Source organism: Cucurbita pepo, chromosome 1 (assembly GCF_057944985.1).
Source record: "Cucurbita pepo subsp. pepo isolate OVF chromosome 1, ASM5794498v1, whole genome shotgun sequence".
Lineage (NCBI taxonomy): Eukaryota > Viridiplantae > Streptophyta > Magnoliopsida > Cucurbitales > Cucurbitaceae > Cucurbita > Cucurbita pepo.
This window is the reverse complement of record NC_141798.1, coordinates 8,601,992-8,617,961: the sequence shown is the minus strand read 5'-3', so window position 1 is coordinate 8,617,961 and position 15,970 is coordinate 8,601,992. Positions and strand designations below refer to the sequence as shown.

At 36.2% G+C, this 15,970-nt stretch overlaps 3 protein-coding genes across 7 annotated transcripts; 2 read left to right on the top strand and 1 right to left on the bottom strand.

Annotated features, from left to right (window-relative positions):
* Positions 1-1,357: 1,357 nt before the first annotated feature.
* On the top strand, positions 1,358-6,660 carry LOC111780139 (uncharacterized). 5 transcript variants are annotated; one of them, XM_087129268.1, is made up of 17 exons: positions 1,366-1,402; positions 1,510-1,588; positions 1,690-1,800; positions 2,772-2,858; positions 2,984-3,095; positions 3,226-3,375; positions 4,314-4,418; positions 4,596-4,679; positions 4,760-4,875; positions 4,956-5,057; positions 5,141-5,254; positions 5,365-5,421; positions 5,516-5,582; positions 5,670-5,723; positions 5,818-5,892; positions 5,961-5,996; positions 6,159-6,660. In XM_087129268.1, exons 4-17 carry the CDS (start codon positions 2,839-2,841, stop codon positions 6,270-6,272), a joined length of 1,206 nt encoding a protein of 401 aa, XP_086985394.1. In that variant the 5' UTR covers positions 1,366-1,402; positions 1,510-1,588; positions 1,690-1,800; positions 2,772-2,838; the 3' UTR covers positions 6,273-6,660. The 5 variants fall into 5 exon arrangements, with proteins under 5 accessions (XP_086985397.1, XP_023516217.2, XP_086985394.1 ...); XM_023660449.2 differs by having other exon boundaries at positions 1,359-1,588; XM_087129271.1 differs by lacking the exon at positions 1,690-1,800 and having other exon boundaries at positions 1,358-1,588.
* Positions 6,661-8,231: 1,571 nt separating this feature from the next.
* LOC111805935 (putative E3 ubiquitin-protein ligase XERICO) lies at positions 8,232-9,393 on the top strand. The gene has a single exon (XM_023691239.2). The coding sequence runs from the start codon at positions 8,338-8,340 to the stop codon at positions 8,755-8,757; it is 420 nt and encodes a 139-aa protein (XP_023547007.1). The 5' UTR covers positions 8,232-8,337; the 3' UTR covers positions 8,758-9,393.
* Positions 9,394-10,501: 1,108 nt separating this feature from the next.
* LOC111809899 (uncharacterized) lies at positions 10,502-13,425 on the bottom strand. Its single transcript, XM_087127546.1, has 2 exons — positions 12,780-13,425; positions 10,502-12,039 (listed from the first exon to the last, which is right to left on the bottom strand). Exons 1-2 carry the CDS (start codon positions 12,858-12,860, stop codon positions 10,942-10,944), a joined length of 1,179 nt encoding a protein of 392 aa, XP_086983672.1. The 5' UTR covers positions 12,861-13,425; the 3' UTR covers positions 10,502-10,941.
* Positions 13,426-15,970: the final 2,545 nt, after the last annotated feature.

The following is a 15,970-nucleotide window of genomic DNA, read 5'->3' as shown; positions in this document are numbered from 1 at the left end:
TTAAAACCTAATACCTTGATTTCGATTGTCAACATTACCAAACAAGTAGACCCTTTCGATTCCTCTTCGATCTTAAATCTTCATAACTCAAGAAGAGTACATATTAATTATCACCGAGTATTGGTTTTTATCCAAACATTCACGGTGGAGTTAATGTCGTCTCCTCCAACCTTCCATTGGACAACTTTTTAGTTTAGTTTAGTTTGGAATTAGATATTTAGTTGGATGTTTTTGTAATATATGCCATCTGTGGTCAACTTCATTCAAGGATTGATTGCTTGTTTCTAATTTTTCTAGTCTTTGGGCGTAATATTCAATTTAGGGTTGTCCACATCTGGTGCAATCAATGAGACCCATTGACCTCTTCCTTTAAAATCAAGATGTGAAAGTGGAAAGCCACCCCCACCCCAACCCCACCCCAACCCCACCCTTCATTTGATTTCTTGTTTCTTTTTATATTAATGACTAATGAGTCATAGGCACTTGCCGCAACGGCGAATCGGCCTCATTGTGCGCAATGCCCGACTTCGTGCTCCCTTCTGGCATGTGGACGATTACCAATTCTTCTTTAAACTATTTCCTCATTTTTCCTTCCACTTCATTTATTGCTTTATATAATTCCTTCAAATCTCCTCCACCTGCTGTAATCAAACCCATGGACTTCCTTTCCTCAGGTTTCGATATATATATATATATATTATCGATTAAGAAGTTTAAGGTTATAATTCTCTCACCCTAATAAACGATCGAAGGTCATAAGTGGAATAGCGTCTAACCTACGATGAGGCCGGTTGGATTGTTTTGAATTAAATGTGAACTTCTTGTTACTATATTATTATTTTCTTATATATATATATATGTTACCAATAAATCAAATATATTGTCAACAGGTGTCAATTAAAATATTTTAATAATTATTTAAATAACATGAATTTGCATCATCCTTAATTAGTTTATTTAAAATTCAATACCACGGTCTCCATATTCTACATTTGTCCATATATTTATAAACATTTTTCTTTAATTTTTTAATACAATCAAATTTACAAAATCGGCCACGAGGAAATGAAAATCGTGACGCCATGGTTAAAGTCGGCGCTCCTTTTTCTTTTTTCATTTTATGCTTCAAAATAAAACTGTTTTTTTATTTTTATTTTTATTTATTAGACAGATGACAATAGTACCCCTCTAAAACGTAAAATAAAATAAAATAAAATAAAATAAAATAAAAAGACCTAAATCATTAAATATATGATTAAATGAACTGAAAAAGAAAAAAAAAAATCAAAATTCCCAAAAACCCCTTTGATGTCCCGCTACTGTAACAGCAGAACCTTAATAAGAAAACGCCACCAAGGTTTAACATGAAAATAAATACGAGAGCAAACAATCCAATTTGAAAGCGAGTCGTCGTCTTTCTCTTCTACTGAAATTTTTCTCTGTTAATTGTTTTGGCCGTTTCCTTCACGCTGATTCTGTTCATCTGCAACTTCTTTTTCACGATCTCAGGAGAAGGATTTCAGGAACTGGTTTTCCTCGTGATTTCGCGGTAGCGGAACAGATCTTGTCGTATTTGATTCTTTATTTGGTAAGTTCTTATTGTTTTTGTCTCAGTCTAATCCTGTGCGTTCTATTTGTTATTTTTGCTTCTTAACTTTCCTTTTTCTAATTGCCTCTCATTGAAAATAGAAAACGTAGACTGGTGAAAGTTTTCTAGAAATCAGTGTTCTATGAGCTGCAACTGATTGCTGTTCAAGTTGTTTCTTCATTTTAAAATCTTGAAGTTACTTCAACTTGAAGGTATGGAATTCAACGACTTTTGTTTTTATTGTTAAATCGTTGACTCGCTTAATTAGAAAGAGTAGTTGGCTAGAGCTAATTATTGCTAGATTAGTTCCTATACTGTTCGTATTATGTGGTAATATTGAATGGAGCTCATTTATGCTTAATCGCGGAGACTTTTGGGTATTCATGAATGTCCTAGAATTGGTTCTGAAGTTTTGAGCTAATTTCATGTTTGGGGTTTTTTTTAAGAAAAAGAAAATTCGTTTATCCTTCAATCTTTAATTGGACGCAAGGTTAATTTCTTTCTTTCTTTCTTTCTTTTCTTTTTCCCAATTAATTGAGAAATGTACCGCAATGTCATTCTTTTTCTGTAAGTTGTGTGGATTGAGCATAGTTGTGTAAATCAGAAAAGCCGGTTTCTGGGTGCTTGCTTCTTCTCTCCCATTGATTGAATCAGAAAAGCCGGATTTTGGGTGCTTGATTCTTCTCTTCCATTGTTTTACTCAAAGGGAGCACATGTCTGCTTGCTTAATAGAGTCTCTAGTGTATGTTAGACAAGGAAGAAGCACACGGTTGCGTGCATTTTTTTTGTTTAAGGTCTAGTTGCATGCGTTGAACATCAAAGAGTAGGAAAAAAAGAATGAAATCGTTTAATGGAGGGGAAGATCCTCGCTTTATAAAGTACGTTTGAAATTTATAGCAGAACCTGATATACATTCCAAGAGCTTTTGATGTGTGAGTTTGAGCACTGCAGCCATAATTCTTCTGATCTTAAACTTACTTCGTTTACTTCCATATGACTTATGACTATCCATTGCAGCCATAAGTTTGTCTTTCATTTCTGTATGATGTTCAATTTTGGATTTCTATTGAAGCATAGTTGGACACATCTCTGTTCATGTGGTTTGAATTTCCCGTCCTCTTTCATGGAATGTCTTATTTGTATCTTGTACCCAACAGTAAGTGTATTTTTGTCTATCATGCAGACCCATTCTCGCTTTGTACATCTGAGAGTAAGATCCTATCTTTACAACTTGGAGGATTGTAGATAGCATGGGAATCCTTTATCGCAGGTTCATTATTGCAAATGTCATAATCTAATTGGGAAAATCCAACAATTAATAATTTATTTTCGTGTTATTTCATATTTCTTGTGTACTGACTTGTTTTCTGTAAATATGCATTTACTTTGATGCAGTTCTGTGAATAGAAAGCCAAACGACAGCATGAGGCTTATTATAGTAACTTTTGTGGGAGTGTTTTTGGGCTTTTTTATAGGAATATCTTTCCCAACATTATCACTAACAAAGGTTGATGTTGAAGTCTTAATGCTCAGTCAAATTTCTTTTTTCCTTTGCATTAACATGGTTACTGTTTGATATCAATTCTTCGGTATAAACTGAAACCAATTTGTCCTTTTTTTTTTAATGATGTTCGCAGCTAGGTGTCCCCTCTGGACTTATCCCGAAAATTGACCGTATGTACAATGCTGACCTAAAATCAGCCTCTTCTACCCAAGCACCTAAAAGATTTCCATCGGGTGGTAGTAGAGACTTAAAAAATTCTCAAAATCTGAATGGTACCTCAGAGGTATTCTATTTCCTCAATACGTACTAACAAGTTTTGATGAATTATATATATATATATATATATATATATATATATATACATGTGTGTGTGCGCACGCGTTTATTTGCTTCTGATGGCCTTCTAAATTTTAATTTTTCTTAATTATATGTTTGGCGTTAGATCCATAAATGTCATGAAAAGTAATCTCATTACTGGTTTGATCATTCCAATGAATTTTATCGACTTTGTTACCTGTTTTAAGTTGCAATATTTGTCCGTACGGATTTCACAGGCTGGCTGCGAGCCTACGACATGAAAATGGTAAATGCTCTAGAGGGTGAATTAGCTAGTGGTTAGGATGAAGATTGACAATTTCCTTTAAAGAATCTAGGCCATTACTCCCTTCCCCTTGGGGCCAAACATATCAGTAGTAAAGCCCTTTTCTCATTGTCTGCCTTGCCTTCATCTATCTCATCATGTTAAAAATTGTAATTGTACACGTCTTTTCCCTATCTCTGGTCAATAGTTTATTGGCTTAATTTTTCAAGGTTCTAATGAAACATGGTAGGGGAGTGATGACTAAAGTTAAGCAGGGATACTTGTGAACTAAATAGCTATGGCCAAACTTGCCTTTCGAAATCTTCCCTTTCCTTCCACATAAAAAGACATTTCATTCGTGACTGTATGGGAATATCACAGCTTTGGAGTTTGGACTCCTTTGTTTAAAATTCTTCTTCATGGTGGGAGCACTAGAATATTGACATTCTATGAATATGTTACTTCAATTTCTTGATCTTTACAAGCTTCTTTTAAAAAACGAAAATTGCATCACTATATGGCTATTGCATGTATTTGGTCTTTGGTAACTTGCAAAGCAGGTGCTTGATTATTTTGCTTTATGTAGTTCATTTACCTCAGACTCATACACCTTACCTTTCTCTAAATATGATGTGATGCAGATTTGGGTTCCATCAAATCCTAGAGGAGCCGAAAGACTAGCCCCAGGAATTGTTGCAGCCGAGTCAGACTTCTATCTACGTAGATTGTGGGGTAATCCCAGTGAGGTGTGTTTTGATTTTGCACAACTCAGTTTTGAGAATGTCGTCATGTCAAATATATGACTTTACATTAAGTATTATGTTTTAGAAACACTCTCATTATTTGACATCTTGAAGTATCATATTTACTTGACATACAGGTTTGTTCTAGATTGTTGTGCTTAATCAGATAAATATTTGCAGGACTTAACTAGGAAACCAAATTACCTTGTGACCTTCACTGTCGGTTATAACCAGAGAGACAACATTGATAAAGCAGTAAAAAAGGTCCCTCTCTTCCTCCAACTCTATGTCTACTATCACCCCTCTCTTTGTGGTCATACGAGACTGAATATGATTCCTCACAGTTTTCAGAGAACTTCACAATTCTTCTGTTTCACTACGATGGCCGAACAACTGAATGGGATGACTTTGAATGGTCGAAACGAGCGATTCACGTGAGTGCTCGAAAGCAGAGTAAATGGTATGTATTGTTCTATTACAGCGAATGCCGAGAAAATTTTGTAGCCATATTAAATGAAAATTTTCAAACATCCTATTCAGGTGGTATGCCAAACGATTCTTGCACCCTGACATCGTTGCACCTTATGACTACATCTTTATGTGGGATGAAGACCTGGGAGTTGAGAACTTTGATGCGGAAGAGTGAGTTATTTACAGAATAGCTTAAATGACACATTGCTTTATTCAAATGTTTAACATTCTTTGGTTATCCACTTTCAATACAGATATATAAAATTGGTGAAGAAGCATGGCTTGGAAATTTCACAACCTGGTTTAGAACCTACCAGAGGGTTGACATGGCAGATGACAAAGAAAAGGGATGATCTTGAAGTTCATAAGTAGGACTCATGGAACAACTATGTTCACTTCCTTAAATACCTGCATTGTGAAAATCATTCAATTAAACCTGGAAGTCTTAACATTATTTGTTTTGGCTAATTTTGTGCAGAGATACTTCGGAAAGGGCAGGATGGTGCACGGAGCCGAATTTGCCTCCCTGTGCCGCGTAAGATAACCCGAAAAAGAAGAAATGTGAATTCTGCCCCATCTGTTTGTTTTCAGCTGATAGAGTAATATACTGTCCTTGTTTCCTTCTACAGTTTTGTAGAGATCATGGCTCCAGTGTTCTCACGAGATGCTTGGCGCTGTGTCTGGTATATGATTCAAGTAAGAACTGAGTTCTTCATTCCTGTTGAAATTTAGCTTCACCATTTCAAATGGTTTTTCTAATTCCTGTTATAAATGGATTTGCAGAACGATTTAATCCATGGGTGGGGTCTTGATTTTTCCATTAGAAAATGTGTGGAGGTCAGTGGTAGCTTTCATGAACCCTTTCCTATATTTTGACATCTTCATAATTACCATTCCCTGGTCTTTTTCTAACACAAACTCTTCCAATCAGCCTGCACATGAGAAGATTGGAGTTGTAGACGCTCAGTGGATTGTCCATCAAGGCCTTCCCTCGCTCGGGAGCCAGGTAAACCGAAAATCTTTTTCTTCAAATACTAATCCAGGTTCTTGTTCTAATTTAATTCCTCTGTGCAGGGAGAAACTCAAAATGGGAAAGCGCCATGGCAAGGGGTACTCTTTCTCTCTATCTCTCTTTCCCATGGTTCTTTCACAGTTTGAAAATTGTTTGAGAGGAGATTATTTAGATGTTGTAGAACTCACATCACCCAAACAAATGAATGTGAAAAGTGATTTGAATGTGAAAAGTGATGTGGATTTTGTATTGGCTATCAGGTGAGAGAAAGATGTCGGAAGGAGTGGACGATGTTTCAAAGTCGGTTAGCGAATGCGGAGAAAGCGTACTTCAAGTCATTGGGGATTGATCCTTCAAATTCAGCCAAACATTAAGGGACCCATCAGACTCTCTTCCATTATTAGTACCCGTAATCCCTTACCATTTCTCACTGAGTTGTATAAATTCGTTAAATAATATTAATAATAATTAAGTTTAGAATTTTCGGTAGGTAGATTTTTTTTATTACAATAGGGGTAGCAGTTGGAATACGAGGAAGATTTGAACCTCCAAGAAAATAGTGCATGCCAACCGTTGTTGAGTTATGCTCACTTTGGCCAATGCATAAAACTTATACTTTATTTCCGTATCTTCCATCTTTCTCAAAAAGCTTTATTTCATTTTTACGAGTTTACTTTTATGAAGAATTTTAGATGCACAATTATCTCGAACATGTTAAGAGCTCTTTAGCTATTCTATTCATGTGTATGATCCTTTTGTTCTCTTTTGAATTATGATTTAGAATCGTCTAATTTCGAATTGCTGCACAAATGAGTGAACATGAGACGATGGGTGAAAATTGGTACGTATGCAAGCTGTTGTCACACTGAGGATGGAAGATCCATAACCTGAAAGAAGAAGCTTTCCTGTAATGGCATATATTCATATTCATGAGTATGCTACAAGTATCCCACAGCTGTTTCTCTTTTTTGTCTATTGCCAATCAAGAGTATATTAAGTACTTGTAACATGTCCTACACACTTGCATGCAAGGCAGCATTTTACGAAGTTCATAAAATTAGTTTTAACTTTATTATTTGGCAAATTCAATGATGAAATACAGTTCATTTATTATAAAGTAAAGGAAAAGGAATAAAATCTTCTAAGTTCGTTCAATTCTTTTTATAATTTTTACCTACTACCACGATCACACTTTTCCAATCATGCGGTGTCGTGATTTTGACACGCTTACTCATTTTTCGCTTCGCTTTGTGATTTTGTCGGACCTTGGGTGAGGTTTATCTTCGTCAACTAAATATCACTTGTGCGGAATCCAAATTTGTTCGGCCGCACACGCTACCCACGTGTGCATTTTCAATCGTCTGCGACATGTCACATCTCATCGTCATCTCGGTTCCCATCAATACGACTCATGCATCGTGATGCCATCCCATGTCTCATGATAGCTAGACCATCTTAGCTTATGACATACGTCCTAGACAACGGATGCATGATCCAACGTCTACCATATGGGGTGGCGCGCAATACCAACACTAAAGCTATATTGAAGTTAACAAGACTCTAAAGAAAAACGACACCAAAGTTAAATTTATGTAAAATTTAATAAATTTTAGAAAAAATTTCTGGCCGACGTTTGATTTTTAAGTTTTTGATTCAATATCAGAGTTAAAAGTTGAAATCTTATCGACTTCAAGATGTTATTTAGAAAATTGACCAAAATATTTTCAACTAATTGTATGGTTATACATAGAACACATCGTTCATTCAACAACGTATGTATTCCATTTCTTCACCCGTCATCGTTCATAAATCATAACAAAAAAAATAAAAAATAAAAAATAAAAAAAAATCAATCAATAATTAAGTTTAAAAAAACCAATCAATAATTAACATTAAAAAAATCAATCAATAATTAAGATAAACAAAAGTTTAGCTGAAGTTGTTAAAGCTGAAATGAGACAGTCAGCAAACTCTAGATTGATGCAGCTACTGAAATCAGGAAAGTTCCACTAAAATCTGAAAACGTCATCATCTTCCTTCGCCACATGTCACCTCCAAATTGGTCATTGCAATTTCCTTCTGACACGTGGCAGTACAGATGTTCCCTTCATTTTTTCCAATGAAAAGGTGTTGTTTTTTCTCCTTTTTTTTACTACGACAGTCAATCAAAGCAACACACGTATCACCTGTGATTTCTTCTTCTGCTACCTCAACCCCATGGTTAGTAAACAAACCATGGTTAAATATTGGTGGTTAAGAGACTTCAGTCAATGTATAAATGGTATATTCTCTCCTATCCCAACCATTTGGATAGATACATTTTGTGCTTCTTACGCCCCAAAACCTATTTCTTCTTTTCTCTTCGTTTTCTTCTGCAACTCAAACCAAAACCCTGAAACGGATTAGAGTTCATTTTGGGAGGTTTGTGGATTTTTGAAGATGGGTCTCTCGAATTTCCCCCCTTCAGCTGAAGGAGTGTTGCTGTTACCTGTTCTTGTGATGAACACTGTAATGTCGATGGCGTTTTTGAAGAACTTGGTGAGATCTGTGATACAAATGATGAGTGCGAGTGGGAATCCTTCGAGTTCTGAGGAAGAATTCGATTGGGAAAATGGAAGAGAAAGAAGAATCTCAATTACCCAGTTCAAATCTTTGGGTCAAAGCTTCAATAATGGCGGAACAGAGAAGGGCTCTGCTTCGAGGTGTGCCATGGCAGAGTGCTGTGTTTGTCTTTGTGGGTTTGAAGCTGATGAGGAAGTTAGTGAGTTGTCTTGCAAGCACTTTTTTCATAAAGCTTGTCTTTCTAAGTGGTTTGATAATAAGCACATTACTTGCCCTCTTTGTCGTTCCATTGAATAGTGTGTGTTCTTCATCATCCACTGCTAAATTGCAGCTTTTTGAAGCATACTTTTGTTTTAGGGTTTTTTTTTTTCTTCTTGTTCTTCACATTTCTTCTCTTATCGCTCTCCATATCATCACTTTCCCTTTATATTTGTGTATTGTATAAATGGAATATTAGGCATAGGAAAAGTGTTCTTCAGATAAATCCTGCACTGTTCTATTAAGCTCCTGCTCTAACTCAAAGGACCCAGAAAATCAATTTAGAATTCAAAAGGATTCATCAGTAAAAGCTAAGAACAGTTAAAGCAGGGAGCTTTAAATGGCTTGGAGCAGCTGGGCAGTCACAAAACTGGCAATTCCAATGCGTGGGGCTCTGTTCTTCAGTGAAAAATCTAGTTCAGAAGTCATTCAACACAAGAAATGGTGTGTGTGGTGTGCAAAATGATGACCAGAAATTCAGCTATGGGCGTGTTGGGACACGACCATCGTTTGTATCAAATGTTTGTTACTTTTCTCTTTCTATCACAAAGATTTGAAACTTGTCTGTACTCGTTATATTGAAGCTTGAAGAATGATCTGCAATGAACCAGATGTAACTCTTTTCTTGTATTTATTTGATATACCAAATATGGAGGAGGCAATTTAATTCTTCCACCGGTTATATGCTTCATTTCTTAACCTTATGCCAAAGATCCAATCTTTCTGGGACCCCAAAATTCTTGGCCACTCATTTCAGGCAGTAAGTTAAATGAAGATCTTGATACGAGTCTGTCCTGACCCCAGAAACCATGACCCAACGGATCGAAATTAGGAGGGAGAGAGAGATTCAGACAGACCTGAAACCTTTGGCAAATTAGAAAGAAATAAGAACAGTTATATATGAAACCCACAAACTGAGAATTCTGAGTCAAAAATTAACTTACCATTGGGTATGATAATGATACAGAACCAGGAGCTAACAGTGGTTGTCCTCAGCCTAATGAGCTCCTCCTCCGCCTGTCTCATGAACATCAGATACGACATCATTGTCGTCGCTGAACATTACATGAGGTCTCTGGTTTTCTGGCGTTTTCGGGTCACGAGAGTGGAGCCAGAAATGTAACCTGCCAGAGAACGGAGATATCCAAAAGGAATGGAGCCATGTCGTCGAATTTCAAAAGGAGATAAACAACCTGCCAGAGAAAGAAAAATGATGGCTTCTTTTTTGTGAATGAACAATTGAAACGCCTCAAAAAGCCTATAAAGAACAATTCCATTCCATAAGGATGAGATTTGAATCCAATACCTTCTTTTGGGAGAAGGGTCACTAAGGTTTTTTCTTATTTTAGCTGGAACACGAAAGAGACAGCCCATAAGAAGCAAGGGTAAAAGTTATTCAGTTGAGGAATATCCAGGACATTGAAAAGCCAGAATAAAGTTAAAAGCCTTCTTTCATTGGAAAATCAAGTTGAAGAACAAGACACTTCTCTCGTATCTACAGCCCCTATATACCACAGAAACAAACCTTGCGAGGTCTCCGACATACCAAAAATATCTGACCAGATTTGTCTCAACCTCATGTCCCTGTGCTAGGTCGAAGAGTAAATTTGGTCACTTGGTTCCAACTATGACAGAGAGTGTCGACATCATAAAAGATAACATAATCTTTCTACATTGATGGAAACCTACCCACCAGGCTGCCTAATAAATACCAATCTGATTTCAGTAACTGCTAATATAACAGGAACATAGCTTGAAAAGTCATTTCGAACAGGCTCGGAAGTCGTAACAATAAGCAATTTATCAGAACGAGAACTAGAAACCTGGTAGATATGAATACATGATATAAATAGTAGTCGTGTATACAAAATTTCCTAGTAAGGGGAAGAAAGAAAGCACAAGAGCCTCAAATACAATGGCAATGCACGGGGGTTGTCTAATTTGCTGCTTTTGTGACAGCAAGTTCACCCACTCAATGAATAGATAAACTCCTTGAACCAAACCACTCAAAGAAAACAGATATCTACACATAACTTCCAACCCATGGAATTAGTTCAACTGTCCAAGCAGTTTCAACTTCCAAAAGAATTAACATTAGCTTATCTGGAGGCAAAGGTCGCCAAGGTTGGCCATGTACCGGTCAACGACTGTCGGGATGGAAGGTCCACGTGGTGTCAGACAAGCTACTAACCTTCAGAGGGAGGTAGATATGAAAGCTAGAGATTAGCCACTCTCTCGTACGCAATTCCCAGGCAAAAGGAATTTGTAATGTTCTGCATTTTCCAGAAGATATGATGGCAAGTGAACTGCTGAGAAGGAATGAGGAACCGGTCCCATTTTTCCAATAATTTCTTTGAAAGTGTATTCCTCAGGAAGCATGTCAAATAAGTCAGCACCCTTGCAGATAATCTTCTGAATCCTTTTGGGATTCAGATAACTAGAGAATCTAACTCTGTCGTTATGGCTGTATGCTTTCATCTTAAAGATGAAGTCGCTTATACGACGGAAGCAGAAGCTACAGTGCCACCCAGAATCTGCCAACAGGTCATCCGATTGTCGATAATGAGCGTACCTTGTCTTACCAGATTTGTATCTATGGACTGCAGCCCTCCAGCTATTGTCGTCAACGTGGAACTCGAATGAGTACAAATAGTTCCTAAGCTGTAGATGAAGAACTTCTGGTATGTCATCACACCATCTTAAGAGATCAATGGTGTGCCCACTTGGAATCTCATCGACATCAGACATTATCAACAAGTCATCATCGGAGATACCAGCAATTTTGAGAAGCTGATCAAGTGCCACTCGCTGAAATGCCTCCTCGACAAACGGATTTTCACCTTTCTTAAATCTCCCTCCGACAGTGCCATAAGTCAATCTCGGCTCCACAAATTTGAACTTATCTCGATTACGAGCAAAGTATAATGATTTTGGCTTCCCAGTAAATGTTGAATTTGCCTCAAGGAGAACAAACTGTGTAATGTAAGGGTAGAGTTCTTTCCATCGCAAGGTAAGCATCTCAATCTCATTACTGAACAGCACGGCATCGTAAACACGTCGAGGAAACTCACGGACTTTCCAACCATGGAGTTTGCAGAGATTCTCCATAGGTACATTCTCATCATAGTAGTGAGTGATCATATTGAATTCTTTTGGTGGGGATTCCCATAATGGCCGTAGGAAGTATGAGATCTTCTGTCCATGGAGGTAAATGATCAAGATGCACGTCGGCACCAACGCAAAAAGAATAAGAAAGGATTTCACATCATATCCACGAAAAATGCAGCGAAGTCTAGACATGCCCAGAACTCGATTAGCTTCCTGCATACACAAAAGAAGCCTGGTCGATATCTTGAACACGAACAGATAATGAAAAAGAAAAATAAAAACAGAAGTCCACGGAGCTTGGATCATGATCAAGACAACCTCAAAATCTCCAATACATATAATTTCCAATTAGATTCTCAAAGTGCATAAAAAATGAAGTCGCGTTCTTCATGCAGAAAGAAAACATTTCTGAAAATCAGATTTGAGATGAAAAACGATCTCAAATGTATCCCCCAAAGGAGCGGCGGCATTCCACGTTTGATGTTCAAAGCAATTTTGATAACGAGAAAATTTCAAAAATTACACCAACAAATTCATTTCGGCTAGGGCAGATTTTATTCTTGAAGTTTCTGTTAAGTGGAATGCGCCGTTCGATATGATATTCAGAGTTCCCACACTCAGATCTCCAGGCTAAATAGAACACCCAACACAACAGCGAAGAAACAAAAATTGCAGCGCTATGGCGCTCGTTTTTTACACGAAAATTTCCCCCTAAAACCATCAAATACAGAGAGAACAAAGCCCTAACATCGAAAGACTCGATCAAGCACCGAAGAAACAAAAGATTTCTCAAAAGCATAGATTCCTCCATCATCAGAAGAAAAAAAAAAACTCGAACAGCGAACAAAAAACGAGACACAAATCATAAACAAAATTCCACAACGATGAAAACTGAATCAAGCCGAAAAGAAAAAGGAAAAAGAAACAGATCAAAGGGCAAAAATAGTAAGTACCTGATCACAAACTTCGCCACAGATATCATCGGATTTCTTGGAGCAGTAATGACCTCCACCTTCACCCATAATCCACCACATTTCTCTCTTCTTTCAAAGAAACACAAAAAACAAAAACTAGGTCCTGGGATACCAAGCTAAGATATCCCCGGTGAAGCGTCGATTGAAGAAGCAGTAAACTCCGCAGCACAGATCGATTGAGCAGAAATGGTGAAGCGGCGGCAGCGGTTCAGTTAAAGAAGAATCAGAGAAAGGCGGCGAAAATCAGCAGATTCAGTCGGAAAGTATTTAGGCGTTTGCTTAGCCCTCTCTCTCTCTCTCTCTCTCAGTAAGTACGCAGAGAGAGAGATCCGTAACAACAACAACAATGAGCGGAAAAAAAAAAAAAAAAAAAAAAAGAGAGAATAATTGGGGAAGAGAGAAAAGAAGAGATTAAAAGATTGAATCGAATTGAAAACAAGAAACGGGCCAAAATCGAGGGCTAGGAATTGGAGGGCGAGAAGAAGGGCTGTGGTGTGTGGCCTATCTATCTGTCTCCGACAATGATTGGTGCCAGACGATGAAATTACAATAGAGATGAATCAATCAAAAGCAAGAAGAAAAAAAAAAAAAAAAAAAAAAAAAACACAGAGCAAAAGGCAGAGAGAGCCGTTTCTCTTTGTCGTCGTTTATGAATCTTTAAAAAAAAAAAAAAAAAAAAAAAAAAAAAAAAAATTAAATTATTCCAAAGTTCCCAAATTCTGCGTGTTTTTGTTTTATGGGTTTTGGGTGTATTTTTTTTCCGCTCTAATTCCAGTTAGATAACGTGAGTATATATATATATTAATACTGATTGTTTGGATGTGGGCCCACGCGCTCCAGTTTGACTCGCTCAAGCCGACCTCAATCCAGCTGAGTCGTGACCGTGTCCTCCTTTTTTTTTTATTATTATTATTGTTATTTTTTTTTTTTTAATTTCTGATCTATTTTGGAATTTCGTTTTGATACCCAAAGTTTTGATTAATTCGGAATTAGCAATTTCCGGACGGCGGACGCCGGATTGCTTCCTCCGCCCTCTTCATGGGCTTTTCTCTTCGGCCCAAATCTCTTTACGCATTTTTTTTTTTTTTTTTTTGTATTTTCAAAAATAACTTTTGGAATTTTAAAAATGTTTTAAAAATATTATTGACTTTAAATTTTCATTAATATCTAACTTTTTTTATTTCTTTGAACTAATTATTTATAAGCTTTGAAGTTAAGTTATAAATTTAGTGGAAAGATGAAAAATAAAACAATTATAAAACATTTTCTTATTTTTATTTTATTTTATTTTATTGTCATTTATATTATTTTCCTAATATGGTTATTTAATTTCAGTTTTTTTTTTCTTTTTCCTTTTTATGTCTCGATGTTAGACGAACAAGACTCTCCATAATGATATGATATTGTCCACTTTGAGTATAACCTCTCATAACTTTGCTTTGTACTTCCCCAAAAAGTCTCACACCAATGGAAAGAGTATTCCTCGATTATAAATTTATAATCATTCCCTAAATTAGCCGATGTGGGACTTTCATCATCCAACACAAGATTCGGTGGCTGGGTCGTGGAAGCTGTGAGAAGGAGAACCGTTTTCACTCCAAAAAGTCTAAAACATTGTTCACCATACAATCAATTCCAATGGGACCGTCCCATTCAACAAAGTCAACTCATTTTCCAAATCCCAATTGGTCTTGGACGACTTGTCGTTAAATTTGGTTCCATTTGACTTTTTACCTATAAATGATAAAAATCCACGGTAATTACTAAAATTTCATTTTCCACGAACAGCTGTTAAATCTGCACAAACAATAATTAATTAATCATTTAATTAAATACTTTTACAAAGTAAAAAACAAATTTTAAAATTATAATTTCAAACAAATTTACCTTTTGGACGCAGGAGGATTGTCACGTGGTCATGGTTCACACGTGTTAGCATAATATTGCATTTAAATCATAAAATCAATATAATTAAATTATTATTATTATTATCATTTTTAAAAACTATTCAACACGGATTTATGACATAATCTTGACAAATTTACGTATTTATCAAATTTATCCAAAAGAAAAAATATATATAAAAATTAAGATAATAAGCAACTGAATTATTTTATTTAAAAAAATACAAATAGAATCAAATAATAGAATCATTATTAATTAGCTGAGAAATTACTAATAAATATTGGAAGAATTATATATTTGGTATAATTTCTATCGTTAGGTAAACAAACTAATCTTAATTAGTGATAGTTTAGTTGGCAAACCTCATTGATTTAACATTATTCTCTACTAATTGTGATTAAATAAAATGTGCTGCACCATGTGTGTTCATATTTTATGCCATACGTAAAGATTCTCTCCTGCTTTGGAACCATCGCACCTTACGAAGCCCATTAGGCCCATACCGAAACTAGTTGGGCTTAGCCCAATTCAATCAATTTCAGATCATGGCTCGAATACGAAGCCCAAGCCCAATTCCGCTCAATTACGTTTTTTCAATAATAATTTTTTTAAAATATCTAAATTAATAATTTAGTCATTATTTTCGACAGTCGAACTCGAGAGAAAAAACATTTCATACATTTAATGATATAAAACTAGCAGCTACATCGTCCGACCCCGTGAAAGAACATATCATATATTTAACGATATAAAACTGGCAGCTATATATCATATATGGAACGTGGGGAGTGGGGGAGGTGGTTTGTCAATGTCCCCTTACCAACTGGCCAATGGGGTGTTAGGAGGGGCATTCTGATAGAAAAGAAAGACATTAATATTGACAAATTTGAGAAGTTGGGGCGCCATGTGTCCGCAGGCACAATATGGAGAGCAAATGGGTAAGCCAAATCTGATGTCTCTGGCTGTAATACATATTGTTTTGTCTTTAAAACTTCATTTTGTCAATTGGGGTTCCCTTGTTTTCTTTTGGGACCCCTTCCTTTGTGTAATGCTCTCGCAACAAACAATAAACCGTACCCACCCACGATATTATCCACTATAAGGGATCATGAACCGTAATTTATGGCTTTAACAACAAAGAACCAGACATAACCGTAGCTATAATCATATCAATGATTCTTAATAATTGAGTTGTATAATTCGAACTGATAACTAAAATGAAGTTCTAATCTTAAACTAATGCTCGGGATTGGTTTAGTTTATAC